Source organism: Apaloderma vittatum, unplaced genomic scaffold (assembly GCF_000703405.1).
Source record: "Apaloderma vittatum isolate BGI_N311 unplaced genomic scaffold, ASM70340v1 scaffold44858, whole genome shotgun sequence".
Taxonomy (NCBI): Eukaryota; Metazoa; Chordata; class Aves; order Trogoniformes; family Trogonidae; genus Apaloderma; species Apaloderma vittatum.
In genome coordinates, this window is record NW_009733255.1 from 1 (window position 1) to 22,965 (window position 22,965).

At 38.6% G+C, this 22,965-nt stretch overlaps 1 protein-coding gene across 1 annotated transcript; it reads left to right on the top strand.

The window, feature by feature from the left end:
- Positions 1-672: 672 nt before the first annotated feature.
- On the top strand, positions 673-22,769 carry TEX9 (testis expressed 9; the record flags this gene model as incomplete). The annotated part of the gene is made up of 10 exons (XM_009875789.1): positions 673-736; positions 2,268-2,338; positions 5,985-6,033; positions 7,049-7,134; positions 8,609-8,787; positions 12,623-12,705; positions 14,269-14,442; positions 18,456-18,590; positions 19,065-19,199; positions 22,692-22,769. Coding segments are annotated over 10 exons (1,054 nt in total), but the record flags the coding sequence as incomplete, so codon positions are not given.
- Between the last annotated feature and the right edge of the window lie 196 nt (positions 22,770-22,965).

A 22,965-nucleotide genomic window follows, 5' to 3' on the forward strand; every position in this document is an offset into this window, starting at 1 on the left:
GTTTCTTCATCTAAACCAGCGACGTGACTTTTGAATCGTGAACACATAAGTGCTTAAGCCTGTTAAAGAAAGCTTAAAAACCCTAAAGGTTTTTAACCTAAAGGTTGTGAGAAAGGCAGTGAAAGCCCATTTAAAAGCACTGTTCCCTGCCGGCTCCCGGCCCCGGGAACGCGAGGGGAGCCGGGTGTCAGTGAGGCACTCCCTCCCTCAGACCCACTGCAGGGAACGCTCTGACGTGGGGCCTACCTGAACCTGTACTTGGGCAGAGCGACACATTTTAATTCTGTGATCAAGTAATGTAATGGTACGTGACTGCTTCCCCAACCCCTGCTGCTAAGTATACCTAAAGTAAGGACTGTGTTAACAACAGCACTGAGGATCGCACATTAAGTGATGACATGACCAAACCCAAGAACACCCTTTACTGCTTGGAATTACAGTCTAAACCTCACTGTTTAATGGATATATAGGTGTTTTATTACTACTGATTTGTCAGAAAATTGTCAGGCAACGGTTGAAGCGTAACTTTTTTAATACCCTGAAGTATATTTCAGTGTTCCTTTGAGGGAGTTATTAAAATTTCACTTAGCTCAGGCAGAGATATTGTCATGCTTACATTTATTTCTTTTAAATCTTTCAAAAACTCAGTGACAAGCATTCTTACTCTTTCAGGCGACTGAATGCAGAATTAGAAGCAAAAACAGAAAAACTCGTGCGTCAGGCTGAAGAAGTAATGGTGAGTAGGTTCTGCAGACTTACATAATGGAGCCTTGATTCACATGCACACAAGGTAAAGTTTCAAAAGAAATTATTTAGACCCTGACAAGTTAAAAGTATTTTGGTTTCAAATCCAATCTAAGCTTTTACTTTTTTTTTTCCCCCCAAAATTGTGATATACTAGAAACACATCCAAAACCAATTCCGATATAACTTCATCAGGTAGGTTGACGTTCACACAGATGCACAGAGCATTTGTGCAGATACATATATAAAACTGCATTAAAAACTTTAGTTATTTAAGAAAAGTATCTGTACATAGTTTTACATCTTAAATACTAAAAAATTAGTATTTGAAGACCAGATACTGTTGCAATAACATCCTAGTGAAATAGGAACTACATTGCTCGAACTGAAAGAAATACAAAGAACAAACTTCATAAATAGAATATATGTAACTAGTAAGAAAGAAACTGTCTTAAAAAAATCCTGTTTATTCTCAGTATTGGTGTGGCTGTGCACCAGAGAGAGTCAAGTTTTCATGTGAAAATTGGACAAATTAAAAAAAAGGGAATGGGTGAGGTATGGTTTATACCCAAAACAGTTTGGAGAGGGTTTTCTGCATTTTAGGTATGTAATTACAAATGCACTCACTGAAAAAAAAATGAGGCTTAAAAAGCTAATTATTAAGTCTTCTGGAAAGCTAAACTTGTATGTGCTTTTCCTACTGTTGAAACTTCACTTTTATGTCCTGTGAAAACATATTCTCTTGAGCTATGACAAGCCGAGGCTGACTCCTTGGCATTTGAACGGAAGCAGATGAAGTGGCAAAAATAACATCTAGTCTCTTGTCTTTAAAAACTAGCAACAGCAAAACAACTTTTTGTTTCCTCCCTCTAAATACAGCAGAGAATCAAATACTCTTAGGACACTTAATATAACACATGGCACTGCCAGATTGCAGAGATACACGTTTATCAACAAAAGAAAAACAGTCTTAAGTATAAAAACCCCAAACAAAACAGCAAACCAGCATAGCACCAAACACCACAACTGCACTTTTTTTCTGGATTGTGCTTTCTAACTGTAATTTAGCAACATAAAAGCTATCTAAACTTTCAGACAGAATTGTTCTCTAAAATACATGTATCAGTGTCCAATTATGGTCATATGGGATGATAAGATTTATTTAAAGGCTTACTGTGCCATATGGAAAACTGAAAAATCATTCCACCTGCTGTGCCTTTGCTACTCCTATAATTTCAGAGAAAAAGGAGGGAGAGTAACATCATCACAAATTATTTTAAGATGAGCAAAAGTTTTAGGGGCAATTACATGCTGTGGAGCAGAAGTAGAAGTTGGGGCATAGCAATGGCGTTTTAATTTTTAGCCATCTCTATTTGAGAAGTCCTTTTCTGCAATAGACTATATTTTCCATTCTTTTCCATAGTAGACTGTAGTATTGTGAATTGTGTAGTATTTGCGAATACAGAATTCATCTTTAATGGATTACATTCCCCCAAAATTGACTAACTTTTTTTTTTTTAAAGAAAAGCCAGCAGGAGATACTATCTACACCAGTTTCAGTACAGACTAAGTCATGTGAAGACGAGAGAGAGAGGTATGTGCTTTACAACTGCGGTGTGTAATTCGTGGCGAATCTCTCACACTGACCCTGCACACCCTGACTTGCACCCCAGTCATGCCCCTGTTTTATCTGGTTTTGCAGCGTAAGTGGCTTGGTGGAGTCTAAATTTTTTTCCTGTTACTTAAAACAATTGATACTAAGTCAGTGTTGTTCCTTGTTATTTCAAGGAAGTCTTAATTTTGCTGAAGTATTCTGTGAAGGATGCCAAGTAGTGCTGATGTCTGCTGAAAAGCAAGGTGAGGTAACGGGTTCCTTTGCAGACGGAACGGCAGGCACTCAGCAGTCGATGGTTTTTAACCAGTTTAGCTGACAACGCAAAGAAACAGATACTGGTTCACATTTAACTAGCCCTAAATGTTCCTGGGGCAGGAAGTACTCGATCAAACAAACAAACAAACCAACCAACGCCACCAAACAAAACAGCACAAACACGGAAACCTAAGACAGACAGACCTTCAGCTGCCACCCTCTGGAGCTCGGGTATCACAGCACTCCTGAGCCCCACATGGCTTCGGCCTCTGCGAACACACGTAGAGCCACGGGGTTTGGCCTCTAAGTTCAAACCCGTTAGCTCTGGAGTGGGTACCAGTTGGATTTACTTAGTTGTTCAGAGACATTACCATTTACTTAGTTATTCCGGGGTGTGTACATTGATGGTACAGGAAGTGGGTGAATTTAAGATAGACCAATACACTGTTTATCAAGAATCTGATGTGGTAGGTTCCTAAATTTATGATGCCACTAATGTCGTTAGCAAAGATACAAGGCCAGACTACAAGGTGCTTCAAATGTTAAGCTACAGTTGGGACCCTGTTTTTGAATAGTATATGTGATCAGATAATTACTTTTGCGGAGAGTAAAAGTGAAAACGGTGAGGGGTTTTTTATGAACGTAAAAGGGTGTTTCTGTACACAAAAAGGTGTGACAGAAAGTCTATGATACATGATACCTGGCTATACCAGCAGAAGTTTGCTACTGTAGTTAAAATTATTCCTGAGCTATTTTAAAACCATATCTGTCAGCTGTAAAGGAAAAAAGAAACCTCCTTGTGTTATCAGCATGGTCATGCTTTGCAAACAAATTCTGGATCTTGCTTTAGTTTTGTGTTGTTAGATGGATTTTGAACAGCAGACAGATGATTTTAAAGAATTTAAAACTGGAGTTACAGGGTTGTTTTATGATGTAATATGATCAGAGGATTCAGCCTCACAAAAGGAGTTAACAGTTTTGAGACTGTACATTTGAAAGAAATGGGAGTGCTGGAAGAACTAAAAAAAATACTGGCATTTAACATGTCACAGTAGCAGCTGATCTACCAGTTAACTACATAAATTAAAACACCTTCAATCAACCAGAGTCTATGTTCTGGTAAACATTTATGTGAGAGAAGAATTGAAATCTCATACTATAGCAAAAAAAAAAATAGAAATGTGTGCTAGGAATTAGGCACACTGATTATCCATGAGTGAACATTGAGGCCATTCAATTAGATTAGTTCCTAGTATTTAATATTTAATTAATTTTTTTTCTTTCAAAATTGTGCAAGCAGATAGGCTATAAATCTAAAAGAAGTACTTGTGATATTTCTGCAATATCAATTTGAAATTTCCATTGATTCCTTTAAGGAGGATAAGCACTAAAGCAGTTGTAAAGAAGGAGAGAAATTGAAGCAAAGAAAGAGGTAGGATCAGTGGGAAAAAAAAGAGATTAAGAGAAAAAAAATGACTAAGCAAATATTCAAGTGACTCTCAGAGTCAGTGTATATTTGAAAATAAGTTGTTCTGGAGTTTTTATAGCACAATTTTTGCAGGGAAACTTGAATTACGTAGAGACAAAGCAGCTCCAGTGTCACCGCACTGAAATCAGCTTTTGTTTATACTTTGAGCCTTGCGAGCATTGCCAGCCTCATGGCCATGGGAGCCGCCCGCGCATGGGCAAGCGCGCTATAGGCTGTGAATGGGATTAGCAGACACAAAGGGTTTGCTCATGCACACGCAGCTCGTGTTTACGTGCAGAGGTGGAAGTGTTAAACGTTAGCTTCTGTTGCAGAGTTGCCCTAATACTCCGGCTGCTTATTTGTACGCCTTTCAGGATTTACACATTAATTTCACTTACCCAACACCTATAGAGCTGTATCAAGGTTTTAAAAATGGGTTGTCATGTATGGGGAACAGGAAAGAAACCATTAGCATTAAACAAGTTGGAGGAATTTCGTCAATGATGAGGGGTTTTTGTTTGTTTTGCTTTGTTTGTTTGTTTTGAAAAGGAGTACCCGAGACAACGAATACAGTAGGAACAAATTAGTCTATTGATGGAAAAAAATTACTGTTTTTTTGACCATATAGGGTGTTGCATTGTCATATTTTTCAGAGTAACATATAACTGCTATTTCTGTGGAAGCAAATCCTCACCTTCTGCATGCCCCTAAAGCTAGCCAATAGGAAGCAAGTACGAGGAAAATAGGGTAAACAGACAAAACCTAATCATCCTATTCCTGAAGTCTGTTGCCAACCACGAACAGATTATTTCTCCATTTTTAAAAAATGAATTATGGAGCTTTCTGCAGATAATTCTTGCTGATGAATGGATGTCTGTGAAAATTTTTAAGGCAAGATCTAAACGTTTACTCAAATCAGGTGGACAAAAAAATTAAGGTGACAATGTGCCTGAAATTTAAATTTTATTCCACATCTTTTATAAATCAGCATTCTAATTGAAGTAAAAAATGATAAAGGGTAGCAAAAAAAGTAGCCTTTCAGTGCAGTAACACAGATGCATGTAGCATCCAGAAAAAGTTACACGTGGCAAGAAACTTGACCTGCATAGTACACAGCATGCTAAAGCTTTCTGCTTGTTTACAGCAGACTTTAAAAATAGTCATTTAACCTGAAGATCAGTCAGTTACTAAGAAGCATGCTTTTCAGCCAAACAAGTAGATATGAAAGCTCCTTTTATATTCCTGGTTTTTCACTCTGTAAAATGGATACACTATTTGTAATAGCTATCTCAGAGAAAATTCTGTGATATTTAAATTTATGTATCGCTCCCGCCTCACATTCACTTGATAGTCACTGTCAACTGACTTGACAATGGACAATCTGAGCAGACAATTGCCCTTCCTCCTAGGATGCAGAGGACACTGGTGTATATCTTTTTTTTTATTAATCCAGGGATTTTTATGTCAAGTAGGTATATTAACCCCTGAGCTGGTGGCAATCTTTGGTAATGGATTGTCAATCTCTCTCGTTGAACTGGTAACACTCAGCATGCTGGTTAAGTGCTCGCTGGTGCAAGGAATCATTGACCTAATAAAGCAGTAGTTGCAGCAATTGCCTGAATTATACGAGGTGAGATTTGGATTGTGGTACACAAGTAAACTGTTGTATTAGGTACGCTAGACTCACCAGGTGATGTGGATAGCAAATGAGGTAGAATGGAAAGGTAGAGGACGAGATTGAATTCATGATGAGCTTAATATACATTGCTGACCTTAGCTATGTTGTTTATTGTAGACATATAAAATGTTATTCTCCTGATTCTGATGGGGGTGAATTTTTACTGTAAAATGTTCATTTTGTTGTGTATGTTCATGTGGGGTTTTTTGTTTGTTTTTCTGCAGAGACCCACTCAGTCCTGAAGTTTCATCTCTTACACACTCACATACCAAGGTATCCAAGTCAAAACTATCCCAATTAATTTTCCTTCTAGCATAATTTCCATGTACTACTTCTGCTCTTGAGGCTGTGCTACACTGAGCACTTACATGACTGGAAATCGAAAAGGAAGGGATGTTCAAAGCAGAGCTACAGAAACAGCGTTACTGGGGTTTCTCAGGGCCACTGGTGGTGAAGTGGTCTTGCATCATGTTTTATTTTTGCGTTACGCGTTTCTTCTTCCATAAAGCATTGACAGAAGTGCTCAGTGTTTTGAACATTAAATTAAGAATTTCAAGTGCAAAATATTAGAGCATAATTAATTTCTTCCTTTCTTCACCCCGTCCCCACCAATACTAAAGGTAGTACTACTGCCTTCTAGATGTAGTAATAAACAAGTAGTCAAAATAGCTGAACGCAGGAAAGGAAATATAATGGAAAAAAGAGGTTGATATGAGGAACAAACTCAAGAGTCTCTAATTACAATTACACTCAATCTTTTAGGAGGTGAGCTAAAGCTTCCAGGGTACTGTCTTCAGTTATTTATCAGAATACAGCAGGAAAAAAAAAAAATCTTAGTTTTTGAAGAGTGTTTATTTGGGTGAAAGTAACAAAAATATTTTTAGATCTTCCTTCTGCAGGGAATTTATACGATTAAAATAATGCATAAAATTAGCATGTTTTGGAAGGTATGATAAGCATTTTCAAAGAAATGGACTCTGTTCATCGTCCAATAGTTAATATCTTGATAATAGCTGAGAGCCTTTCTTATGCATTAATCTGTTATGCGTGCGTGTGCAAAAACTCCCACGAGCAAATGACTGTTGAACGTATTATAATTTGGGCATGTGGACATTAAAGTTGCAAGATAAAGATGAGTGCAGATAAAACTGAAAAATTGTGCTTTTGAAAGTTTGAAAAGCATATACTGCAAAAAGTGTCCTTGAGTCTGAACGTATGAAAAAGAAAACAAAAACACTAGAAAAAGAAAATCTAACTAATTAAAAAAAATTTGAAAAACATTTTGTAGGTGGCAAACAAGAAGAAATGTGCTTCCATGCCCACACCTCAGAACAGACCATACTCTGGAAGCAAGGGCAGAACAACAACTTCAAGGTATTATACACATTTCTTTTTGTTTATAATAAAATATCTTAGATTTTATTTATCAGGTTATTTTTGTTAATGTATACTTCTACACTTACACAGATGTATAAAACTTCAAGTCTGCCTCAGTCAGCTCCACCACGTAACTATCTGTTCTCTTGCATAGAGCACCAAAAGTTATTAGTGAACATGCATGATTAATACTACAGCAATGCTCAAAATTAAAGCACTGCTCCGTGCTGACAGCTAAACTCTTAACTTCCTCAGTGGAAGGATGCCTAATGAGCATGTGTGTGGGACATACCTCCTCTGAGGCAACCTGGGAGAGCACACTTGGGTGGTGCAGACTGATTTGTGATCAGACATGTGAGGGAAGGTCCTTGAGAGTCTCCTCTCTTTTTGTGAATCTGGGGTTTACAGAACAAGAGAGAGTCAGTAATAGCATGACAGCTTTCAGGGGTTTTCAAGCTGAGAAGCTTCAGCTCTGTAGACAGCAAACTCAGAGTTGTAAAAGCAAGAAATGGTGATGGGGACAAAAGAAAAGAGTAGTGACACACATAAAATTCTGGGAGCAGATTAAAACGGCCACAAGAAATAGACAAATATCCAAATAGGACGAAAACTGTCTGCAGGGTGGCAGAACACAGAACTGATGCAAACCAAGGTTGTCTTTCAGGACTTGGAAGTCACTTGTGTACCCCTCGGATCTCCCTTGAGCAGTTCAGGGGAAGCTGTTGTGCTGGCCCCACATCATGAGATTTAGAGGTGGAGTAGTGCATATACAGAACCTGCAGGGTAAACCCAAAGGAGCGGGATAAAGCTAGCAGCTACAAGTCTGGAGGCTGGAAACTCTGGATGAGGATTTATCAGAATAAGAATTTAGGAGCTTAGCATCCTGTGGGAACTAATGTCATATCTTTATAAAAGAAAGCCAAGGAGATACTCTACATAGCAGATGTGTCACACACCTAGTGTTTTGGCTTTATGAAAACTTTGATGTGCAACTTTTAGGATCAATGAAGTTTCCTAGGCTAGGCATAACGATACAGAAATTGTGGTCTAACTAGAGAGGACACAGTTCTAAGAGTTAACACACAGAGGGGAAAATAGCAGAATTTAAGGCAGAAGATAATAGCTAAAGCCAAGAGAACATTGCTCTCTTTATTTAATTTACTCGGATTTAGTTACGAAGTTGTTGGATGAGTAGACCATACCAAAAACTTCTGGGTGGGAAATGATACTGTTTCTCTGCCTCCTAGATTATAAAATGTTACATCTTGTAACTGTTTATGTGGAATACAGTAGAAGTATCTTACATTAAGAAAATGAGAAATTGCCACGAGTGCATCTTTCATATGAATGTGAGCAATGAAGTTGTATTGGGTAAATAACTACATATACTCCTAAAAATAGCAAGTAAAATAAATTTATAATACCAAAAACAATTTACAAAAATGTAATATTTAGGGTCTGGTTTTTTTAGTTCAAAAATAAGAAACCTGGAAATACAACGTGCTGATCATGTTACAGTACTGGAGGACTGCACAGATTTTTCTTTAGCAAAAACAATGAGCAAAACTGAAGAAAAAACAGAGAAAGGAAGCTTACCAGATTGCCTAGCTGATGATATTATTCCAAGCACTGGAAATGAAATTGGACCAGGTAGGTTTCCTCCCATGGTTAAATCCTTTTATTCTTATTTCCTGACTGGTAGAAATGGGTCCTCCTGGAGAAAAATTGAAAGGTTTCTGTAGAAGTTACAGGGAAAGTTCTGAAGCCCTTAAAGGAAAAAGAAGGATTTCCTTCTTTATGTAGTCCTAGAGGAAGATCAGGTCACACATTAATAATCATGGGAAAAATTGTACTTTTGTCTTGATTTCCACCTTTGTAGGAAGATGGATGGTTACATATGTTGAATATGTGCATAACATTTGTTTATTTTGCTGGGGAAATAGAAATACATGATGTTAAGCTTGTACTTCCAAAAAGATAAGCTTCAGCCTTTTGCACAGATTCTGCCTTTAGAGGAAAGAGCCCTTCCTCAGATCCTTAATAAGTGGCTCAAGTGAAGTAGTGTTGTGGCTACAGTGCTTGAATGAGAACGTTCCAGATACTTTCACACCCCAAATGGTGTGTTCACATTTGTTCTAGAAACAGAGGAAGAAAGGGGATTGTAGCATTTAGCGGTGAAGCTAAAGGCACGACGCACATCTCTCTTATGTTATAGTGAGTTTCTTGCAATGCTAGCGCAAGCAAGCACTCCGAGATTCACTGCAGCAGTACGAAATGTCCAGACCCTCTTCTTTCCATCTAACAGTTCGATGTCAACCACCAGGCCAACACAGAAGTAACTGGGTTTCTTATTTCATGTAATTCAGTGCACACCCTCTGTTAGTAGGTCTCCCAAAACAGGTCCTCAGGTACCTCCTGTCAAAGTTTAAGGCTGGGCAGGCCACTAGACTCTGACAGAAGCTCTCTGTGATCCCCCCCCCCACCATCCCAAGGGAGGATACCAGGAGAATCAGGAAGAGGGACTTTGAGGTTGACAAAAACTTGAAAAAAAGAGATTAACACTAACAATGACAACAAAGACATTAAACCTTAACCTGTGACAACTATATACAGATACTATAGGAGCTCAAAGATACAACAAAATATGTTAATATGGGACCCACATCTTCTAGATGACAAGGTCCTTAGCAGGAAAAAAACGTCCCAGACTTGACTCGGCAGCAGACAGGAGCGCCTGAGCTCAGAGTCCTGGTGACTGTCCAAAAAAACCAGAAAAGGAGCCATGCTGCCCCACCCCACCTGTCCCGACGAATGCTGCTCCTCTGCAGTGTGACAACAGGAGGCAGGAACACCAGCAGTGCAGGGAGGGGTGAGGGACAGCCCGCAGCAACCCCCTCAGCACAGCAGCACTGGAGGCCCAGGGGCTTCTCTCAAGGACCCTTTTATACTGAGCACCGTGGGCAGGAACGCTGTGATTGGTCCTTGTGGGTCACCTGACCCATCCTCCCCTCCCCACAGGCACAGCTGCCCCCTCTGCCCCACGGAACTTTGTCCTGGTGCTCTCAAGCCAGGACCTCCTCTCTTATAGTTCTTGTTCCCGAACTAAAAAGAAGCTGCCTTGGACTGCATTAGTACCTTGCACCAGATAAATTCAAGAAGAAGAGTTACTGTTATTTTGGGACACAGCCACTTCCCAAGGCTGGTCTGGTTCTAGCTCTGCCCCTGGATTTTTAACAAGGGTTGTTACCAAGTGCTGTTAATGACACAGGGCTGTGTAAGAGAAATCATCTGTCAACTAATAACTGGGTAAAAGGGGAAACAAAATGCTAAAAAGAAGCAACCGGTAGTAGTGGTGTAGCCCCCGGAGTGATCTTTCACAGAGCTTACATTGTTCAGTATAGACAAAAATAATGTGGAAAGAAGGAATGCTAGCTGGTAAAGAGAGAAGTACATGAAACAATTATTTTAGGATAGTTACAGCTGATACTGAAGTATTGTAGAAGAATGTCATAGTGCTGAGTGAGGTGATAGAAAGGAGGTTTGTATTCAGCAATAAAGAATGCAAAGTAATGCTGATAGAAAAAGCAGCTCCAACTATAGCTGTCTCTGAGCTGGACTTCACTTAGTTATTACTAATTAAGACATCTCCAAAAGCATAAATATACTGCTTGTTCACAGTGGAAAAGGCAAATTGATTGTTAGAAATCCTTCAGAAGATAACAGAAAAAAAATCGTAGAATCTCAGAATGGCTTAGGTTGGAAGGGATCATCTAAGCCAACCCCCCTGCCATGGGCAGGGACGCCTCTCAGCTAGACCAGGTTGCTCAAGGCCTCATTTAGCCTGGCCTTGAACATCTCCAGGGAGGGGGCAGCCACAACTTCTCTGGGCAGTATAATCCAGTGTCTTGCCACCCTTGTACCAAAGAATTTATTCCTAAGATCCAAAATATTGTACTGTTATCATTATGCTATTATAGAATTGATACTGTCCCATCCTGAGTATGCCAGACAGTTCTGCACACCCCATCTCTAAACCACGATGTAGAACTGGGAAGGATACAGGAAAGAGTATACAGTAGCAATCAGAAGCGTGGAACAACTTGAATTTGAATCTTCAATTTGAAAACAAAACAATTAAGGGCAATGTGAAACAATTGAGGGCAATGTAAAATATTCTGTAATGAAAACAGTAATGGTAAAGGAAAAGCTGTCTTTCTGTAATGCAAACACTAGGAAATGCCACATTAAATTGGATTTAAAGCAGGCTGTACCAAGTGTTATTTCTTTCACAAAATGCGTAATTAAGTTAGCCAACTCATTGCCATGGGATATCGTCAATGCAAAATGACAGTATGTTTTAGGAAGAAAATCAAACAGCTTGATAGTATAGAAGTCCATTGAAGAGTATTAAACTTGATGGCTTCAATATATTTTCCATTGCAGGATACCCACTAGTTACCAGAAACTAATAAGGATATAACAGGAGAAAAAAAGTCAGTCTGTATCTTATTTTTTTGTATTTTTCCTGAATCCTACTCATTGGCTTCTACAGAATTACAACTTAAGCTGCAATTGACAGTTGATAAGGAAAGGGGGTGAAAATAGAAGGAATTCCTGTTGCAGCAAATGAACACATGCGCCCATCCATCCCCTCACGTTCAGCTCCAGATACTCCTCCTCCAGTTTGTTCTTTTCCTCTGGTACTTACTGTGAATAATGGTTGTTCCCATGTTGCTCAACTTGATCCTCGTACTGTTTCCATGCTTTGTGCCTGTGGAATTTCAGAGGGAGTTCCTTATGAATGATCTGGGGAAAGGGTGGGGAACAAGGAGTAAAAGAACACGCTGTTCACACACAGCTTGTTCGGTCATGACAACAGTACATTTCTTAGCTGGCCAAGAGCAAGAAAATACTTCATTTGGGAAAAAACCCCCATCTGATTAAATTGATTAATTTTAAACTATTAATTGAATAATGTTGGCAGTGTACTTTAAAAAAGCATAGACTACCATAGCTTTATGTATTAAGAGGATTTTGCAGTCTACATTTAATTCTTTGTTGTGAGCAGTTCAAAAGTACTTTGGGTGTAACTACACAACTTGCAGCTACAGATGACTGCAACATGGACATACCCTACAATATACTTTTCTTGACTTCAATCTCAAGGAATGCTGTAACATGTTGTATACTATGATGAAAGTTTCCTTTAAATTTAATTTCTGAGAATTATGCATTTTTACATTTTAAAGATGTTGAGTTCAGTCATTGAAAGGAAAAACCTATACAAAGCTTTACCTAGGAATGAGAAACTTGCAACATTTATTTAGAAATCTGTCAGGTTTTATTTGCCTATTTCTCTATAACAATTACAAACAATGTAGTGTGTTTTTAATAAGTTGAATGTGAGTTTTACATCAGTCTTGCTTTTTTCTGCATTGAATAATGAGTACTTGTGGATATTAAATGCAACTTACTATGTTCACAGAAGCTCAAATCAGATTTCTTAAGGCGAAGTTACATGTTACGCAGGAAGAGCTGGATAGTGTGGTGTGTGAGTGCGGGAAAAAGGTAAGAGCTGAGCTTTCTTATCTGTAGAAACAGGAGGTTTGTAATCAAAGTTTTTGAACTAACTTTCCATTCTTCACAATTAGATTATTATTAGTCATTGTCTTTTAACTTCAGAATGCTTTTTCCCATCTATTTCCCAGGCCCAAATGTAATGATGACATTCAGAACATAACGCAAACCACCTGCATGTTTTTGCTCAAGCTTTTTATTTAGAGTTAGGGAGCAGAATAATTAAAAAAGATAAAATCTTAAGAAGGAATTAGATGTTGATATTTTATATCTGTCCTTTTTTCCATTTTTATCAATACAGCTGCTTCTGCAAGTCAGTACTTTTATGCTGTGATCAGAAGAAAGTCGTTACATTAGATTTTAAAGACATTTTCATTTTCAAATCAAATAGAATTTTGTCATTCCATGCCAAAAATACTACAGAATTCAGTTACTATAGCAGATGACAGAAGACAACCTTGTGCCTGTTCTTGTCCTGCTCCCATAGAACTCTCTATGTAAATGTTACGTTTTCGGTACTAGTTTCTCTGGTGTGAAAATAACTTCATGACATTCAGAAGGTCACGGAAATTTCCTATCAGCAAAGCCTTGAGATAGATTCTGGATTTTGTCCCAATTCACAGTCCAGTTATTATAAGGAAACAGTAGATCTATTTTAAATATAAAGAGTCTGAGGTGCGTGTGGTCACATGGCAATTAGGGTAAAGCACATACATTTCCCAGGTGGGAGGTGTGTATTCCTAGGGGCTGAGAGGACAGGCGAGAAAAACTTTTTCTCACAGATACTCCAATTCTGTATGTGCCTTGATTTCTTTTTCTTAAAGAAATGAAAGCCATAATGTATCTTTGCAATAGCCTACATTAATATACACTTACAACGTTTAAAAGGTTTTAAAAGAAAAATACCTTAAAATCATAATGCTTAATGTGAACTGTAATTGCTAGGAGGTCGTGAATCCAATACAGGATTGGCTTGACATTAAGAGAATCTTGTACTTGAATACTCGATGTATCCTGGATCATTAGCTTGCTTTTAAGTCAAAAGCAGATAATGTCCTAAAACATAATGGACTGATTTATCAGTAATTATATTACCTTCTTTTTCCCAGAATTTTTCCTAATGCATGCATTTAGCTATTCTCACAGAAAGGTCACAAAATATCTGTGTGCACTGTTACTCATATTATTCTCTAACATCTTGATAGTTAATTCTCAATACCTTTGAACTGTGAGAAGTTAAATGTTTCACATACCGCTGGAAGACAGTTCCCACTAAAAGACTACAGAAAATTAAATGAGAAAAGCGTTATTGTTTCTTGAAGTATTGTCCTGGTAAAATTGACTTTTATTTTCTTATTTTGTCTTAGTTGTTTCCTTTCTTAGAATTGTGAAATCCATTGTGAAGGATCTGAACATTGTAAATAACATAATTTTTAAAAACAACTGTCTCCATATCTACAATATGTCTATTTTTACTGCCTTTTTTCACAAAACATTACTATCGCATTATCCTACTGCTTTCTTGCAATAATTTATCTAATTGCTGTCAAACAGGATGAGGAAAATCAGAATTTAAGATCTCAGCTTAAAGATACTGAAGAAGAAAACACCAGACTGCAACGAACAGTCAGTATGCAACAATCTCAGACTGAAAAGTACAAAGTGTTGTCTCAAGAAGCAAACAAAAAAAGTGAAGGGTTACAACAAGAAGTCGTTGCGCTAGAAAAGGTATTGCAGATATTAGTCTCATTTAGCTCATAAAAGGGGAAAAAAAAACCCTCATCAAATCACCCTCTGTATCCTAGTTTAATAGATTCATATCCAGTGATCCCATTAGTATTTCAAACTCTTATAATAGTTTTAGAAATTGTATTTTTACATGATCTAATCACTTCTTTAAAGGAAGAAATAATATATTTTGCTAATTGCTTTTCTTCTGCTTCTGCAATCATATATTAAATTCATGTGTAAAAGACCTGCAAGAGAATCTTGAAAATATGCAGGGAAATTTTATTCTTCTGGTTTTAATTATGATTGTTAAAAATTACTTCTGGAAATAAGCATTTTATTGTAAACTGTAGAACTGAAGAATATGTGGAAAAAAACACCTGCAGCTTATATTAGTATCTTCAGCGGATAGAGGAAAGGATGCGTCTTTGTTCTTGAAAATGGCCAGTTTGTAAACCAGCCGCTCCAATTGGGATGAATCAAAATTAACCTGGCTGCTGCGTTAGGCCACATATGCAAAATTGTATACGTGCCTAGTTGTAGCAGATGGCCTGCATGCGCAGCTTTGCTTGTTTGGAACTTAATCTAAAAGCAGCATGTGGTTTTTTTTAATTACTCAGAGCTAGAGAGGTTGGCTTCAAAATCACATCATACATATAGCGTTGTGTCGTACATGTAATACAGCCAGAAGAGTGAGTTAAAAATTGGGGGGAAACAAAGTCTCACTGTAGTTCCATTAAATCACACTGTGCGGTAGTACAGGCATGCTTCCATCTTAACGTTATGCAGTTCTGGCATTTGAAAACTAGAATGTTCTGAGTTGGGGCGTTCTTTCTGTGCAGATACTTGGAGGTTTTAAGTTCCCTTAAATAAGTATCCTGACTGTTGATTCTGTTGGGAAAAATATTCAATAGTAGTACTCATACTGCGGATGGGCTCACAGTAAATAGGGCTAAGAGATTTACAAAGTTGTTTAGCCCGTTCTCTTAAACCAAGACAGGACAGATTATATCCAAACCATCTGGGACATAAGTTGGTTTAACCTGTGCTTAAAGCCTTCTGTGGTGGCAATTTCCATCATTTCCGTAGACTATGGTGGTTCTTGTATGCAGCCGGAAAGTTCATCCCATTATTTAGGAGAGGTCTAATGTGACGCAGAGTTTATTCACTTCTGCTGTACAGCTGCCACATCCAAAATAGGGTCACTTTCCTTGCTTGTCTGTGCTCTGGATTTACCATCCTCAGCTGCTTAGTTATTCCCAATAGGTTGTGTTTTCCAGGACTGCCTAAGATTACTGATCAGACGCAACCATGACCAACAGTTGTTCTTTAAAATGCTAAAAAGGGAAAAAAGGCAAGTAGATGTAATGGATGGTTCTCTGCTAATTCAGAAGTTATTTTGCATATTGTTTCTGATACAAAAAAAATTTGCAACTGCCAAAAATATGCATTTAAAAATAATTTTGCAATGACTGCTTAAAGCTCCTATGGATTTAGCAGTCTGAAAAATGTTTTCTTCTTTAAGTATGAAGTATTATACAACACTATATAATAAATGTAGTTGTAGATTACTTCTAGATGTGCTTAAAAACAATTTCCTGTGGGAAACACGGGCCTGAATTTGTACTGCTGTGCTACTAATCTCTCAGGACTCTACTTTCAGTCTAGAGAAAGTCTTCTGTATAGTTGCAGTAGCACAAATGTAATCTCTGGTTTCTGGGCTTTTACCACTTTTGTTGTGATTTCTGTTGCAACATAAATGATAGAATAGGTAAGCTGTGATAGATGCTTTCCCAAGCTTCCTTAGATTGTCAACAATTTATGCCATTTCATTAACCACTCCCCCCCGCTCCATACTTTTTTTTGTATGTGCCTCAGCAAAGATTCTCACCTAGTTTTCACAGTTTACCTGAAATGTGTCAATCAGTTCTTTTATTTTTACATTTATTTCTTTTGGTGTTTGGTCTCTGTGAATGTTTCTGCTGGAACACTCACCTCAGGTAGCAGCTGAATTCTGATGCTCCCCAAAACTTCCATCCTCTTCTTTCCACCCTTCTTCTATTTTCCATGCAGTTGATCTAATAAATGATACCACCTCTCCTGTCTTTTTTCACTACCTCTCTACAGGAACACTCCTTCCTCTGTGTTCTCTTTCACTTAGTAGTTCAATCTAATTTGATGTCATGCAGACATTATCTCTCCAGTGGTTTTGGGGCTGGACTGGTGTTGCTGAGCTTTCCAAAGATAGAAGTGCTGCGTGCACTTGCTTCTGGGAGGAGCGCAGGCTGCCGGCAGGGTTACTCTCGTGGAGGAGCGCTCTGGTATCACACCCCCTGTTGATGTTCAAGTGCCTCAGCCATGCCAGAACAGTGGAGACAATCCAGATGGAAACGGGATGCAGTTTTAGAACACAGTACCTTTTCCCCCCTTAAAGAAACATTATATGAGAAAAGTAATCCAGGTTTTACTTAAAGTATTGAGGAATTGGCAGAAGCCTTGCCTACTTACAAAATAAAATACTTATTTCAGGCATTTTGAAGCTGAAAAACTTGGAGTCAAATATATTTAACAATATACCCTCACTGGATGACTTCCAAAAACATCCTTGATAAGGTATTATGTATGACAGTAACTGTCAAAAAGCATTAAAAGAATTTTTAGAATTCTTTCATTAGATGATATGATTAGCTGATCCATAATTTGCATTGCATGCAGACTATTTTTTGGGTCATTAAACACTTGGAAGGCTGTATTCCAAAGCTTTTCATATTCATGCAGAATAAAATACATATCATAAAAGATTTAGTGACTCTATTCACAGCTCCATCATCTTGACACAAGACAAAGAGGTTTGCATGCTGTGCTGCTTGTTTTCTTTGGAAACATGGGGGTGAGCTCCCAGCAGACGACTTTGCGTTCCCTGGTGATGTGCGTGTGTCTGTGACCCTGCGCGCCAGGCTTTTGCCTCTTAAAACCAATGAGGAGGACAGGTTAGCGACAAAATAGGAACGCTGAAGCAACATCTGGTTTTGTGAAATCTTGCAGGAGGCACATTTACCAACAGAAGTTTGGAAGATTAGTGAGATGCATCTTACTCTCCTGTTCTCTTTATTCATTTTGGAGAAGACTGAAAGCTTCCTAGAACTACCTGTTCCAGTCCTGTGTTTACTGTAACATCATTGCTGCAAACATTTGCCAATTAGTATATATTTCTTGGATAAGTAATAAGTAACCATCACAAGAGCCGGTGTAGAACTGAGAGAATAGAACAATTACTGAGAAATAAGGCAATCTGAGGGTGAAAGATTGACAATCTCCCTCTCTCTACTCTGAGAGAGTCACCAAGGTGTGCTCTCTTTATTAGAATTGTTTATTTCTTCTGCTTTGTCTTTTATCTATATTCCTGATCTTTAATTTCATTATTCTGTTTCTCAATTTGGTCTCTTCTGCTTTCCCCACCTTACACTACTATGAAACACTGTCATCACAGCCAAGAGGGAACTGTTCGTGTTGTTGCCATGAACATTTGATGAACTATTTTCTGCTGGATGAAATAGTTACTACCCCAGCCATCTTCAGTAGGCTGTTCTGACTTTTTTTTGGTAACTGTATGTAGTGATCTCTGGGGAGAAAAAAGTAAAAGGAACAGGTGGGAAGAAGCAGCAACCATTTCAAAATCTGCCACAGAGTGGACATATCAACATTTTCTCTTTTTTTGACTGAGCATACAAGGTTTTGCAGTCAATCCTGTTGTCTTACAGGATCAGCTCCACAATTATTCTAAGAGAATTTTAAAACAAAAATTAGAAAGATCCCTTTTCAAGATTTCAGAGGAAAAGGGGACATTTTAACAGTGGAACTAATTTTATTTAATATAGATTCTATCTACAGGTCAGGGTAGTCCATAGACTCTTCAGTTTTCAAAGGAGAGCCTTACTGTAAATGTGTTGTCTGTATGGGCGTCATTAAAATACCACTGTTCATAATCTTTGTTTTCATCCTCTACTAAATAGGAATTGGAGAATCTAAAGCGTGCACACAAGCAGGCTGCAGCCAGTCAGAGAGCGACAGAGGTTCGCTTAAACAGGGCCCTGGAAGAAGCAGAAAGTTATAAAGCGGAGCTAAATAAACTGAAGCAAAGTAACAAGGTACAGTAACTTGGGAAAACACGTTCCAGTGTGTAATCAGTCTGTAATGCTAGAATGAGACAAAAGGCTTGATCAGCTTTAGAAGCATTGTATCTCTCACAAACAGCCCCAAAAGTCACTTGGAGCAAGTCGCCAACGGGCTCCATAAGTTATCTGGGATGGCACTAATGCAACCTGTGCAGGAGAAAGAAATGTACAGAATGATTTTTCTCTGTTGGTGTGAAAATTAGGTGAGTTTAGACAAAGGGAGAAGTACACGTACACACCTAGTACATACACAGGCAAACCATAGCTGGTATCTCTGAGGTTTTCCTTTTTTTAAGTTTTGATGAGGGAATATTTTGTTTAATCCCATTTCATTTCAGAAATGTCACACGTGGCTACTCTTTGTCATTTTGTTACGGAATGCCAAGTTTCATTGGTTAAAGCATGGCTTTTATAAATAATAGATTTCTCCTTCTCTTCCCATGGTAGGATGTCACTAACCAAGAACTCAAAACAATTGAAGAATTAAAAACAGAAAACAAGAGACTGCAGAAACAAAAAGAAGAGCTAATGACTGGTTTTAAAAAGCAGCTGAAGTTAATTGATATTTTAAAGAGACAAAAGGTAAGGACCAGAGCACTGTTACCTGTCAGTTAACAACCTCCGGCTGAATGTGTCTGCTGTGAAGTTTCAGTGCACGGAAGGAGCAGCCTCACTTTTATTAGAGCATATTGCTGGTATTTTGCTTTATAGCAAAGGCTGGTCTTTGTCTGAATGGAACCTATTCCTAACTTGGAAGATACCTTGTCATGGTGAAAGATTAGCATGGACAAGCTTTAGGGCAGAGAGTATCTATTTGTTCAAGAACGAATACTGTTGAGGTAATAACAGCAACTCCCTTCAGTGCTGTGTCAGTTCAGTCCATTTTAACGTGTGAGATTTTTAATTTTTTTGTTTGCCCCTCCCAGCATGTTATTACTTGTATCAGCAGCTGTAACAAAGATTCACAAAGGGTTCCCAAAGTGTGTCCTTCTCTATCCAGGTGTTCTGTATGTATATAATTCTGCTCAGGTGCAGATCTCCTTGTGTGTCAGGGTTAAAAGAAAAAAAACACAACAGAATACTTACTCCATGTGTGAATTTACTACACTGAAAGAATCTCTGTCCTTTTGTAATTCCTGGAATATCATGCATACTTCAAGTACCACACCATGTAGGAATGCAGTTCCCATCCACCCTGCACTTGCAGCTAGCCTTGTTTCGAAAGTCCTTTGATTCTGTGTTGTTTCCTATCTCCCTCAGGGCATAAACGGGAGGGCAGGGGCTACTGGATATCGAGCAGACTTGTCGACAATTCATGCTGAACAGTTAGCATTACAGAAAGGTGGTGTAGCAAAAAGTAGGTTAATACTACAGATAGAATATAGCTAAAATGTTTTAACTATCATATTTGATAAAGCTATGCTGATATCCCAAAAACCTGTGAGTTTACATGAAAGGCAAGTAAAGCAAGGAGGGTATGCTGAAAGGCATTGCCCAGATCAGGTGATTTATCATCTTATGTTTCACTTACCAAGCGCCTGGGATCTCATGCTGTCATTTGTGTCAGATTTCCTTCGGAAGCTGCACGAGACACATGGGGAGCTACAGCTTCACAACTGCCCAGACAGGATCTTAACATTGGGGAGCGGGTGTCATTTGGTTCCGGATGGCGTTGCTGTGCTGCTTTTCGCACTCTCAAACCAAAGCTGTAAGAGAGCTGAAGCAAGCAGTATGTGGTGACTTGTTGAGCAGAAGCACGTTAGCACATTAGGAGATAAGAAAATGGAGCATTTTATTTATCCTTTGAGTGCTGCAGTGATCACCAGACATTTTGTAAACACTCTTGAAGCTGTTGAGCGCCCACAGAGGAACAATAGTTTTGTGTGAAGTAGGAACTTGATGTAACAAAATACACATACTTACCCTAAGAACTGGGAACTGCAGCATGGAAGCACACCCTTGAATTTAGAGTACGTCTCCAACACAGGGCAAAGGAGGATGATAGGTAACTGGAGCAGGAGGAACTGGGGCTGCTCGTACATTTCCAATGGAAGAGATTTTTTCAGGCAGTAACAGGATGCAGAGGAGATCCTGGGGGACCATCTAATAGAATTAGTGCTAGCTTAGCCTTTGGCTGTCCCTTTTGACTCTTCAGGTTTGAGAAAGTAAAACAAAACAGCATTCACAAAAAATAAGACTCTATAAATGAGGTAGCTCCTTGTCCTCTGGAACATGGATTCACTGAAATGGGTGTCAAAGAACAGTATTTCTGCTTGACTGTGAACCAAAACCATAGTCTCAGATAAACTTCACAAAATTTCATTAAATACTTTTTAAACCATTATGAATACTGTAACAGAGCTGCAGATAGTAGAGGAAGCCACTTGGCTTAGAAAAAAAATGTTACTTACTCCCAAAAGAAGGCTGCTCTTAGTTGTCCTATCAGAACAGACCGTGACTAGCAGAACGTGAAGAGCAGCGTGAACTCTGCCCTTTATTGCTTGTGGCCAGAGGCACAGGGGAAGGGCAGCTGAAGCTCAACATACGTAACCACCTGAAGAACATGAAGTCTGCTTCACACGAGCCTTTTGCCAAATGAATGAGGAAAACCTGATCTGGGCTGATTTTGTAGTGTTCAGTGGCAGATTCAGATGCCCGTAGCAAGTGCAGCTAGCCTGAAGTCAGGAGATGCTACCATGTGAAGAATGAGAGGGGAAAAAATCCCCCCAAAGGTATTAGAAGTCAGTAGTAAGATGAGTTGCAGCTGGCAGCAAGTAGTTGCTGGTGTTCCAGTTGATCTTTTCAGACCTTTCACTGCTTGAGAGAGAGAATTTAATAGAAGAACTTAGTTTCAAAAGAAATTAAGGGAAATTAGTTTGAGCTTTACAGCGCTGGAGGATGTTACACTGCCTGGGGGAACTGCAATACAGTTTCTTGTTGGTTTGGACTGAGAAGATGCCTATATATTAAAAAAACCCCTACAACAGACTCTTTGCAGACATGAATTGTTTCCTGCTCTTCAAAACATAACCATTTTATCAGAATTTGCACTAAAAGCAATTTAGCTGGGATACTTCCCACTTGGAATGATGATCGGTGAAAAGGTTGTACTCGGGTGTGGTGGTGAGGACATGCAGCCAGCTGTGACACAGCTGGAACCAGGGAGCTTTCAGGGATTTCCGGGTGCTGTGCCTTTTTGAGTGGCAGCTCTGTGCAAGCCTGCTGACCGATTAGTACTCGTTCCCTCATCAAACGCTGATGATCTCGATGACATTTGTTCCAAGCAATTGCATTCTTTGAACAGAAAATAGCCACCTTCTAAGTTAAAAAGTTCCGTTTGTTCCTTTCAGTGTTCCTTTTAAAGAAATGTGCTGTGTCCTGGGCAGCACAAGTCCAAGCTTAGGCTACTGTGTGATTTTTAAACGCACACAAATGTACGTATGGCCCCTGGGAGGGACCACAGTTGCCTGTGATACATGGCAGCACAGCTACCGGTGGTCAGCGCCTGGTATTTCTTGTTAAGGAGTAATGCAGTTACTCTTTGGTTTATGTTGCTTTTTAAAGGTGTTCTATTACTTTGTTAATACACTATTTTGTTAAAATTCTCATTTTACATTAAATCATGTGTATTAGAAGCACTAGCACACTGAATCTTACTGATGTGTTTGATCTGTAATCGCTTTAAAGGTAAGCTGTATACTGATCAGCTGGAAAGGATGTATTCCAGTTTTCTCAGAGGTGTTCATCAGGTCACAAGAGTTGTCAGATTTTCAGTAATTTCCATGCCTCCTTAAAACTGAGGTATTTTTAAAGAAATAAAAGGAACTAAGAGAAGCTATTGGTCCTGTTTTACTAGATCTAAAGTTGCCAGTTTTAGCATAAAACTTACCTCATTAACCCTACGTTACAGATTTTTGCAGAAAAATATAAATAGCAGCTTTAGCTTAAACAGGTGAGTATCCAATCAGTCAAAACCACAGCATAAAAAAAACAGGATAGATTTGAAGCCTCTTTCATCTCTCCCAGTTACACAGAATTTTGTTACTTTACTTCATGCTCCTGATTTTTTTTTAGATGCACATTGAAGCTGCTAAGATGCTTTCTTTTACTGAAGAGGAATTCATGAAAGCTCTTGAGTGGGGAAATTACTGATTCCATAGAAGAACAACTTCTGTTTGAAATATAAGTCAGACAGTACACTGTTTTGGCACTGTATAAAAATGCTTGTTAATATTTGTATATCCCACTGAATTGATTTTGTTGATTTTGCCTGTGTTTAAATTGTTTAAATTTGATAAGCCTGATAGCTTGTGTTGTAATATCCTGTATTGGGTTGGCTCAGCCGGAT